A 12,061-nucleotide genomic window follows, 5' to 3' on the forward strand; every position below is an offset into this window, starting at 1 on the left:
GGGGTGTCATAGTATCTTTCCCAAGTCTGAACCTTAGTGTCCAAAATATGGGTACTAGCATGAATTCCCCTAAGCTTAATTACCTACTTAGATCTGATAAGCTGCCACCAATAAGGAATTCGAGTGCCTGATACACTCTGGTTCCCCCAAAACCTTCCCTGGGGACCCCCAAGACCCAGGATCTTAACACAAGGAAAGTAAACCCCTTTCCTCACCGTTGCCTTTGTCAGCCTTCCCCTCCCTGGGTTACCCTGGAAGATTACTGTGATTCAAACCCCTTGAATCACAACACAGAGAAATTAGGTCTCCTGGAGAGAGAGATAGATTCACGCTCCATGAATCTAAAACAAAGGGATTCCACCCTTCCCCTCCCTTCTCCTTCCCTGTTAAGTACAGACTCAATTCCCTTGAGCCTCAACAAGGGGAAAAAAATCAGACAGGTCTTAAAAGCAAAACTTTTAATAAAAAGAAAGAAAAAAGTAAAAGGTCTATTTCTGCAGTTTAGATGGTAAAAAGTTACAGGATCTGTCGGCTTAAGAAAGTGGAGAAACAGCCTTCTCCAATAGAAATACAATTTAAAATACTTCCAGCCAAATACACATTTGCACATAAAGGAAAACAAATAAAAAGACTATATTGCCTTTCTACCTTTATACTTACAAAATTGGAATAGAAGATCAGAGAGCCTGTAGGTACGTGTGGTCACTCTCAGAGCCCAGAGAGAACAAAGCAAAACCCAAAAAACACAAACAAAGGCTTCCCTCCACCGAGATTTGAAAGTATATTGTCTCCTGATTGGTCCTCTGGTCAGGTGTTGCAGGTCACTGTTTGTTAACCCTTTACAGGTGAAAGAGACATTAACCCGTAGCTATCTGTTTATGACAGGGGGGTCTCACAGCAGAGCAGCGTAAGGCTGACTCCCAGAGTCAATGATTGGAGTGACCTAGCAGATCACCGGTCCAGATAACACCAGGGGAACATGAAACCTATATGATACTGAATTACCTTGACAGCCTGAGCACTGAATGTAGAAGTTGATCAGATCTAGAAGTGCCACATCTCGATCTTGGATATAAGCTTCAACCCAGTCATCCACCACAGACTAAAACAGATTACAGAAGAAAAAAAAAACAGTTATCAAAGGCTAAACAAGGTGTGATATGCTCCAGCCTGGGAAATTCTTAATATAGTATGTCTTACACTATTCTGTCACTAATAGTTATAAAAAATAGATATCCAGAATAAGTTGTCCACTATTTGGTTATGGCCACAACATTATGTGTGCATGCAACTCCTTCTGAAGCAAAGTAAACTGTTAGAACAGTATTCCCAGAACTGCACACTCCCCTATATATCAGGCTAGAACAAACTCAGGATATGCTAGAACAAAACAAAATAGCTGCTCTCAAAACAACAAAAACCCCAATGTTTATATCAAAATTCTTTCTTAGAGTTTCATAAACAAAAGAAAATAAAAAAGGCAGTTGGGCACCATCACTAATCAATATCATAAATATTTTACAAGATTCGTATCATACAAAAATCGTTACCAAAACGTATTTGAGAAGTTTACATATACTGTATCAGCCATTAGAGACAGGGTATACTATAAACACTGGTATTAAAGAAAAACCATCAGCTTTAAAAAAAAAATACTTCTATCTAAAGTTTGCCACCTGCTGTTGTTACAGACAGCACCTAAGATGACTTTAACTGAAAGAGATGAGGAAAAAAAGTTTTACTTTCATTTAATTTCATTCATTCCAAGGCCAGAAGGGACCACTGTGACCATCTAGTCTGACCTCCTGTGTAACACAGGACATAAAACCTCCCCAAAATAATTCCTTTTGAACTAGCGCTTACCTTAAAATAAATCCAATCTTGATTTTAAAATTGCCAGTGATGGAGAATCCACCATCACCCTTGCTAAATTCTTCCAGTGGTTAAATTACTCCCACTGGTATGAATGACAATGAAGAGTCACTGGGCTAGGGAGAGTGAGAATGATGATTTAGCCTGGTGGTTAGGACTCTCACTTAGGATGTGGAAGACTCAAGTCCAAACCCTATTGCTGGGACTGCATTCAGTGAAACAACTTCAACAGAAGAGACTGAGACCCCCTTCCACACAGCTCTGTGGGTAGGGCCCTGACCTGAGAGGTGGGAGATCTAGGTTCAAATCCATTCTCCAAATCAGACAGGGGGGAACCTGAACCCTGGTCTCTTTCATCATAGGTGAGTGACAAACACTGGGCTGAAAGTTACAAGGAAAGTAGCACCACCACCTTCTCACCCCATTTTGGGAATCTAGACCTCTAGGAAAAAGCTACAAACATGTCTTTTGATTTGCCAAAAAAAAATTCACAATTTTCAGATCTAGTTAAACCCAAACCAAATTTTTTTTCAATTTTTTTCTAAGGTCAGTGAACAGAATGTAGTTTATTTGCCCAGCTCTAAATGTAAATTTAAAAAGTGGTGACCCTAAAGCCCTGATTCTGCAAGATGATTAACCTGTGTGGACCCTATGCCTGAAGTCGCCCACTAAAGTTAATGAGGCTCTTCAAGGGAACAGAGATTCACTTTCACAAAGCCCCTTGAAAAACTGGGGCCTACAGTCCAGAATATATATTAAATAAAAAGGGTGTGGGGGGAGCACTTCTTTGATTTCATAAGGATTTCTTCAGCACAGAAGAAACTTACTGACTATACAGGGAAACTGACTACTTACAAAACATTGTCAAACTGGGAGGGCAGGGGAAATAGTAGCCAGGACTTTCTAAAAGGGATGCCTAAAGTTAGTCTCTTACAGCCACATTTAGGCACTTAAGAAGCTTGGTTTTCAAGAGCCCTGAGCTCCTTATAGCTTCCACTGAAGCCAATGGGAACCACTAAGTTTTGAAAAATCAGATGCCTTTTTAGGTGTTTAAATATTGCTTCTGGGGCCTGGCTTTAGGCACCTTTTGTTTGGAAATCCCTGCCCAAGTTTTCTCACTCACTTCTTCCACAATTACAGTAACCGTGTTACTTGTAAGTCTAGGAATTAAAAAAAATTTCACACAAGTGTCATTTTTCAAGTTGACTGGATAACAAAGACTACACAGATTTCAAAATTAAACCAGAAGTTCTTGAGATGTATTTAACAGAAATCATTGTGTGTCCATTTCCCCTCCCAGCAGGTAGAATGTCAATTCAGTCCAGGAACTGAAAGTACCTGCATTGCCCTCTTGCCCATGCTGACCACTTCAAACAATGTAACTGCTTCAACCACTTCTCCATTCTGCGACTGGCTTGGCCTTCTCCTGCTCCTGGAAGAATTTCTTCGTACACGTGCACACTGTTCTTGGACCTTCCTTTTCCCTCTCTAAAACCATTCAAGAGAAGATGTGTAACCATAAGACAAGTAATGGCCATCCACACAAATGCAGGCTCCCTAGACGTACAGTGTTCTGTCCTCTAGCAATATGAGCCTGTTACTCCCATTACAACATTTTCCCAGGATTTCATAGAAGATATGTGTAAATGTTGTCTGACTGCCAGTGTAGGGTGACCAGACAGCAAGTGTGAAAATTGGAAAGGGGGGGGGAGAATATGCGCCTACAGAAGAAAATGCCCCAAATATCAGGACTGCCCCTATAAAATAGGGACATCTGGTCAACCTATGCCAGTGGCAAGGAACTATCAAGTAGGGCAGTATGGGGATGGGATAAAGAAGAGGATATGCCAGGTGAAGATTCCTTTTGCAAGAACATCCTTACGTAGGAGAGTGTAACTGGTGAGCAGTTGCCAAGTGGTTGCCTCTGAAAGGGCCTGGGGCAACAATGATAGTTATTTCTGAATGGGGGTTTGGTAAACAAACATGGAGACTTACCTATTTGCTTGCAGGATAAGCACTGCATTGGCATTAATGTCAGCTGCACATACTGTGCATTTAAGGAAGCTTACATCCCAAAGAGGGTTGCCAACCCTGCAGGATTGTCCTGGACTCTTCAGGAATTAATCTTTAATTAAAGATTATGTCATCTGATGAAACCTCCAGGAATATGTCCAATCACAGTTGGCAACCCTAATCCCAAAGTGACCTGATTGTGACTCCTGATGCCAACAGAATTTTGGATCAAACTAGCCAGGAAACGAGAGGTGAGAGGCTCTTTATCCCCATTGTCAATGCCATGCAATATCCCACCCACTTTTCTCTTATTCAGTGTAACAGGCTACCAATTTGTATAATGAAAGCATGAACTCACTGGGGTTTGCAAGTTGCCATTCCTCAGACAGCTGCCACTCTGTACAGTGGACTCAGGCACAGTCTCATCATGGATAGCATTTTCTCTGGAGCACAATAAACAGAAAATATTGAAGGGTATATAGGACTTCTCCTGTGAACAAACTGATCTGCACCCATGTTATAAACAGATAAGTAAGAGTTAATAGAACAGAAGTACTTCATATTTCTTTTGCCTGTAAAGGGTTAACAAGATCAGTGAGCCTGGCTGTCACCTGACCAGAGGACCAATCAGGGGACAGGATACTTTCAAATCTTGAGGGAGGGAAGTTTTTGTGTGTGCTGTTAGTGTTTGGTTGTTGTTCTCTCTGGGTTCTGAGAGTGACCAGACGTGCAACCAGGTTCTCTCCAATCTCTCTGATACAGTCTCTTATATGTCCAGAATAGTAAGTACTAGGTAGATAAAGCGAGTTAGGCTTATGTTTGATTTCTTTATTTGCAAATGTGTATTTGGCTGGAAGGAGTTCAAATTTGTATTTTGCTGAAAGGATTTTAGTTTGGTACTTGTATACTTAGGCTGGGAGGGTATTCCCAGTGTCTATAGCTGAAAGACCCTGTAACATATTCCATCTTAAATTTACAAAGATAATGTTTACTATTTTTTCTTCCTTTAATTAAAAGCTTTTCTTGTTTAAGAACCTGATTGTTTTTTTATTCTGGTGAGACTCCAGGGGACTGGGTCTGGATCCACTAGGGAATTGATGGGGAGAAAGGAGGGAAGAGGGAGAGAAAGGTTAATTTTCTCTGTGTTAGGATTACTTTCTCTCTCAGGGAGAGTCTGGGAGGGGGAGAGAGAAGGAGGGGGGAAGGTGAATTTTCCTTTCTGTTTTAAGATTCAAGGAGTTTGAATCACAGTGATCTTCCAGGGTAACCCAGGGAGGGGAAGCCTGGGAGAGGCAATGGTGAGGGAAAGGGTTTACTTTCCTTGTGTTAAGATCCAGAGGGTCTGGGTCTTGGGGGTCCCCAGGCAAAGTTCTGGGGGGGACCAGAGTGTACCAGGCACTGGAATTCCTGGTTGGTGGCAGCGCTACAAGTACTAAGCTGGTAATTGAGCTTAGAGGAATTCATGCTGGTACCCCATCTTTTGGACGCTAAGGTTAAGAGTGGGGAATTATACCATGACAACCCAAATAACAGATTTTCAATGTCTCCAGAATAGGCCAAGTGGCTTTCAGAGCTCAGGAAGTTAAATATTAAGGGGTCAACATTTAGGAGGAAGATAAAGCATACTCATGGCCTATTTTACCTCTGCATAATCCTCACATTGGATTTTGAAGCCATTTGATGAATCTGCTATGAAATGACATCTTTTCTCAGCATTTTCCACACTGAACAATATGTTTTAGCAAAGGCCATTTCTAAGCTGTCTTAAATGAACTCATTGCCTACCAGCAGACAAGAAAAGATGGGAAAAAAGTTAATAGGGATGGTAACCACTTTTCATTCTATAATTATGCCTAATTTGATATTCACTTTTAATCATAAAGAATAGGGAATCCAATTATTTTTCACAACTATCTACACAACAAAAAGGCGAACTAAGAAAAGTGACTACTTAATGGGGAACAACATTCATGGAGAATATCACATCAGTGACACAGTCACTATCAGTGATATGTGAGAAGAGGCCCATCAAAAGTATCTGAAATTTTAAAGATTAATGGATTTTTAAGGCCAGACAGGACCATTAAATCATCTAGTTTAACTTCTTGTATAACATGGGCCACAGACTTTCATCCAGTTACTCCTGTATTAAGTGAAATAAAATACAACACTGAAGCTTACTGACTTATCAATTTCCTTAGAACCCTACATGGTGCAAATTTGCTCCCTGCTCCTTCAACTAACTTTGCAGTCTGCAGAGCAGACCCCTGTAACTGCATAGAGGCAGCTGAAGAATTGAGGGTCCACTGTATTTTATTGGTGATAATAAATGGCAGGTTTTGTTGAAACATTTAAATTTACCTCTTTGGACCTACTGGGCTGCTCAGTATCAGCAGAATTAGGACCTCAATAGCTGCCATATAGTTTAAGTATCATTCTGCATAACACCCAAATCCTACAAACATTTTTGCATGGGCTTAAGTGTGTAGCTACACTGGTTTCTATGTGACGTCTCACCATATACCTCAACCTCGATATAATGCGACCCAATATAACACAAATTTGGATAGAACGCGGTAAAACAGCACTCCAGGGGGGCGGGGCTGCGCACTCCGATGGATCAAAGCAAGTTAGATATAACGTAATTTCACCTATAACGCAGTAAGATTTTTTGGCTCTCATGAACAGCGTTATATCGGGGTAGAGGTGTAGTACAATTAAAAATGTACATAAGCGTTTGAAGGATTGAGTGCTAAAACAGGAATCCAGGGTGAGTAAGATCTTAGGTAAATTTTACTAATTTAGAAGATATTTGACTGTAGAAAGATGGATTAAATGTAATAGCTAGGTCAGGCTGCTACATGCAAGAATTATTAAATGTTTCTCTTTGATTTATTATTTTCTGAGCTGCAGACAGTAAGTGACTCAGTCAAATGCTGTTTAAACCATTCTAGTTCAAAACTGCAGAAGTTAAAAACCTAAATATACATTTAGCTTGTTTTTTCAGCACATACTCTTTTCCTGATCCCAGACGGATCTTCCCAGACATTAATCTTTTGTAGCCCACTAACTAATTAAAAAGATTCAAGATAGTGTACTTTGTTTTGTTCTTCTACGTAATTAATTTCTCTCTCCCTTGGTTTTGAAGCTGGGTGTAACATTACATAGCTAGGCTAACACGTTCTTACTTGTGCTGTTTTACTAGAACACTACCACAGGGCATAGCCAATCACTTCACTACTTGCCCAACCCTACTGTCACAATTAAAATACTTGTCATAATGCTCACTACAATTTTGAACTCTTGCCCCCCAATTCTTCCCATATAATGTACATCAATATATTTGTACCATTCTATGGTACAAAGATGCTAGGCACATTTCACAGCTGCCATAATCAAATCCTGAAGTAATACAGTTCTTAAATTATGGGAAAAGTAAAGATCTCATTGTAGGACAACTCAACCCAGGTCTTGTCTGAGCATGCAGATTACTACTTATAAGAACTGTTTAGTATTCAGTTCAACTAGAACTTTATATCATGCAGATCTTTCCCAGGCCCCTCACAGAAGCCTGAAAGGTGATCTACAAATAAGGCTTGATAAGGTTTCTTTCCCCACTCTGAACTCTAGGGTACAGATGTGGAGACCTGCATGGACACTTTTAAGCCTAATTACTAGCTTAGCTTTGGTATACTGCCACCACCCAGAATTTTAGTGTCTGGGGCACTCTTTGTTCCCCCAAAACTTCGTCCCCTCCCTGGGTTGCCTTGAGGGACTTCACCAATTCCCTGGTGAACACAGATCCAAACCCCTTGAATCTTAAAACAAGGAGAAATTTACCATCCCTCTCCTTCCCCCCCACCAATCCCTGGTGAGTCCAGATCCAATCCCCTTGAATCTTAAAACAAGGAAAAATCAATCAGGTTCTTAAAAAGAAAGCTTTTAATTAAAGAAAGAAAAGGTAAAAATTATCTCTGTAAAATCAGGATGGAAAATGCTTTACAGGGTGATCAGATTCCTATAGACCAGAGGGACCCCCTCCAGCCTTAGGTTCAAAGTTACAGCAAACAGAGGTAAAATCCTTCCAGCAAAACAGAAACGTTTACAAGTTGAGGAAACAAAAATAAGACTAACATGCCTTGCCTGGCTAATTACTTACAAGTTTGAAACATGAGAGACTGATTCAGAAAGATTTGGAGAGCCTGGATGTACGTCTGGTCCCTCTTAGTCCCAAGAGCGAACAACGAACAAAACAAAAAGCACAAACAAATACTTCCCTCCACCAAGATTTGAAAGTATCTTGTCCCCCTATTGATCCTCTGGTCAGGTGTCAGCCAGGTTTACTGAGCTTCTTAACCCTTTACAGGTAAAAGAGACATTAACCCTTAACTATCTGTTTATGACACGCCCCCCAAATCTCAGACAGTGTGGAACCACACTAGAGGTGATTTCTTCCTAGAACTTTAGAATAAACAGATTAATAAAACACATGCACCTTTACATATACTACTAATTATGTAAAACTACAAGATTTTCCACATTTCAAGGACAATTTTTAACCAGTTGATTCTGGGAAACTTTCACGGGAGAGTGCATCAGCTACTACGTTAGAAGCTCCTGAAATGTGTTGAATTTCAAAATCAAAATCTTGGAGAGCTAAACTCCATTGAAGCAGTTTTTTGTTGTTTTTCTTGGCAGTATGAAGCCACTTTAGCGCAGCATGGTCGGTTTGTAGCTGGAAACGCCATCCCCAAACGTATGGGCGTAGCTTTTCCAAGGCATACACAATGGCGTAGCATTCTTTTTCACTGATTGACCAGTGGCTTTCCCTCTCAGACAGTTTTTTGCTGAGAAACACGACAGGATGAAATTCTTGATCCGGTCCCTCCTACATTAAAACTGCTCCTACACCACGCTTAGATGCATCTGTGGTTACTAGGAATAGTTTGTTAAAGTCTGGGGCCCTTAGCACAGGGTCAGACATGAGTGTTACCTTAAGCTGCGTAAAGGCCTTCTGACACTTTATATCATGCAGATCTTTCCCAGGCCTCTCACGGAAGCCTGAAAGGTGATCTACAAATAAGGCTCTTATCGGAAAATCATCTCTGAATCCAACAGTGTTACACAAGGGATGAATTTGGCCAATGGCATTTACTTGACAAAAGTGCCATAGGCCTTCCACTAACTAGGCCATGAGGAGCAGCCATGCAAAAAATACTGAAGCTCCAACATTTTAGATCACTTGAAATATTGGTTTGCCTCTGTTCCCACTGCACTGTGATGCCACAGAAAGCACCATGCTGTAACATAACCCCACCAACCTAGAAAGAGTCAGTAACGTATCTTTGAGCATATTGCTCTGTTTTTTAAAAAATAATTTGACAAGAACAAATTACATGTTGCATACTTTTCCTTCCATCCTCCTTTCCATTATCTGTAGGGTTTCTATTTAGATTAGAAATTATTTGGGGCAAGGACCCATTATCTTGTATGTACAATAGGCTCCTGACAGATCTCAACACATTATACAAATGATACATTTTAAAAACACATCCAAAAAACACACAAGGAGAGTCTTACACATGAGTCATATTAGGAGAGTACCAACTGACCATTGCAGAAGTCAGAAAGAATACACCTCAGGATGAGGTAGGAAAACACCCTCTCATTTAAACAGAAACAGTAAGTGTTCACCATCATACACTAGGTACGGATTGGTGTTAGTTCCAGAAAGATGATAGCCTATTTCAAGCTCCTCTAATCTGTTTCCTGCCTTTCTTTATCCTTCAAGAAGGCCTGGAAAATCTCTCCCATTAAACACAATGCCAAGCAAATTCTTAAATACAGCATGAAGAACTCTGCATCCTGGAAGACTATGAAGCAACCAAAGGACGCTGATCTAGGTAAAGCCCTTTATCAGTGGTGAGAGGGGAGGGCATTCCTATTAGTGATCCTTTACTATGTGAGAAGGCTAAGAGCTTTAATCAAGCTTTAGGAGGAGATGCTGGTTGCTCTGCTAGTCAGGCATGGCTCAGTCAGTTTAAAAAGCATGACAACACCCGGCAACTAACAGTCACCAGGGAAAAGCTGTCTGCCAATTTGGGAGTTATTTCTGACTATCAAAAAAAAAAACTGCAAGATATCTTAGCCAAGCACAACTTGTCACCGGAACAAGTTTATAATTGTGATAAGACAGGCTTGTACTGGAAGATATTGCCATCAAAAACACTTAATACCAGAATGTAAAGATCTGTGCCTGGCTACAAGCAAAGCAAAGAACGTTTAACAATCCTGGCCTGTGCTAATGTCAGAGGCACATACATGCTCCCATTAACTGTCATTGGTAAAGCGAAGAATCCATGTACACTTAAAAATGCACTAATGGATGCTTTGCCCGTCATCTACAAATCACAGGGAAAAGTACGGATGGACAGTTGTTTCGTGATTTTTTTTAAACTTTTGTATCAAGCATATGGGTTCATCTGAATGAAGAAAACATCCCACCAAAAGCTATCTTGCTGCTGGACAACACACCCGCTCACCCTGACAACGGAGGGCTTACCTCCCAAGATGACCCAATCTTCTGTTTTTTTCTCCTTCCAAACGTAACATCTCTTGTGCAGCCTATGGACCAAGGAGTGCTGGAGAGTCTAAAATGGCACTATAAATGGCATCTTCTTAATCGACCACTGATATCTGATGAAGCATCTGAGAATGAAGACAACATGTTGCAGCACTGGAAAAAAAAATCCGTATCAAGAATGCTATATATAGGGTTGCAGAAGCCTGGAAAGACATCCCTGGGTCAAGCTTACAAAAATTGTGGAAAAATCTGTGGCCTGCAGTTATTGCTAACACTTAGGACAGTGAACTCGCAGCTGCAACAGCAACATTAGCAGCTGAAGAAGAGACCAATGCATTTGCTGACCTCCTCCACAGACTTCCTGGATGCACAGAAGTTGACAAAGATGATGTTACAGATTGGCTTGAAAAGGATTGATGCTAATGACCCTGACTATCAGTTACTGGATGATGCCAAAATCATGCAGACTGTACACTACAGGCAGACAGAGATTACGAAGCTGAAGATTCTGCCAAGGAAGAATTGACAGAAAAAATTTCTCACTGCAATGCTGCAAGAGCAGGAAACCTCTTCCTTCCGTACTTGAGGCAACAGCCCGGTATCGACCCCACTGAACTGTGGTTAATGATGCGACTTTGTGATTGCACAATGAAGAGAACCTCTCATCTAAAAAACACTGTAAAGAAGGGGACTATATTTTAAGGCTTGAGTTTATCATTTCTGCATTTTTAAAAACTGGTAGTCTTCACTAGCAATAACTGCAGGCAGTAAATAAAGAAGGGAGCTATGTTTTAATGCTTTGTCATTATCATTTTTGCATTTTTTATAAACTGTACTGTTTGCAATGTTACAAGTAACCATGCAAAACAGAAATGGTACCTGGTGTAACATTAGACAGACTTTGTAGACGGTCCCTATAATGTTCAAGATTAATGACTAAAGAGTGTAAAAATGATCAATACAACTTGTTAAAAATTCATGTCAGTTTTCCTGTTAATAAATTAACAAAACATTGTTTGTAAGAACTAAGTTTGTATATTCTGTAAAATAGATTAAAAGGGGGGTATGTATTAATGCTTTTTCTGGCAGGGATCAGCTGGTTTAAAAACAACTCTGCCTCCTAAAATAACGGCGTGAAAGCTATTTGCCCATTCTCCTGATTATCTGAATTTTTGATTCTCTGATTTGGTCCTGGTCCCAATTAGATAGTTACATTTTGCTGTTAGTTTTTGTGTCTTTTGCTAGTTACTTCTAAATGGATTATCTCCTCTCAGATACACATGTGCAACCCCCATTGATTTCGATGAGGCTGCATAGGTGTAACTGTGGGCAGATTGTGGTATGACATATTATGAAAGTATAATATGTGCCATACCTCCTGAAGTGCCCACAATATCTATCATTCATTTCTACCTAGGTTTCTACGTCAGACAGAAATTTACTGGAAGGCAACAAGACCTCAAATTCTTATCAAGGAGAGGAAGAGACAAGTAGTGCATCTCCAAGCTCCTGTAGAACCCAAATGAGATGACAGCACCCTGGAGAAGACCTGTTTTGGAGGTGGTGAGATTAGCAAGTAACTTATTAAAATTT

At 40.4% G+C, this 12,061-nt stretch overlaps 1 protein-coding gene across 7 annotated transcripts in view; it reads right to left on the bottom strand.

The window, feature by feature from the left end:
• Window positions 1-12,061, bottom strand: part of LOC127032191 (cohesin subunit SA-2-like) — a 98,397-nt gene that overhangs the window by 79,362 nt on the left and 6,974 nt on the right. For 5 of the 7 annotated variants that reach the window (XM_050919233.1, XM_050919214.1, XM_050919223.1 and 2 more), the window contains 4 exons: window positions 10,448-10,593; window positions 4,244-4,328; window positions 3,211-3,360; window positions 1,006-1,102 (listed from right to left, as the gene is read on the bottom strand). In XM_050919233.1, coding sequence (XP_050775190.1) covers window positions 1,006-1,102; window positions 3,211-3,360; window positions 4,244-4,328; window positions 10,448-10,497 — 382 coding nt within the window. In that variant the 5' untranslated portion in view covers window positions 10,498-10,593. Of the gene's footprint in view, window positions 1-1,005; window positions 1,103-3,210; window positions 3,361-4,243; window positions 4,329-10,447; window positions 10,594-11,011; window positions 11,378-12,061 lie in introns of those variants that run through there. The other 2 variants (XM_050919243.1, XM_050919262.1) reach the window with 2 other exon arrangements.

This window comes from Gopherus flavomarginatus, chromosome 1 (assembly GCF_025201925.1).
Source record: "Gopherus flavomarginatus isolate rGopFla2 chromosome 1, rGopFla2.mat.asm, whole genome shotgun sequence".
In the NCBI taxonomy this organism is placed as follows: domain Eukaryota; kingdom Metazoa; phylum Chordata; order Testudines; family Testudinidae; genus Gopherus; species Gopherus flavomarginatus.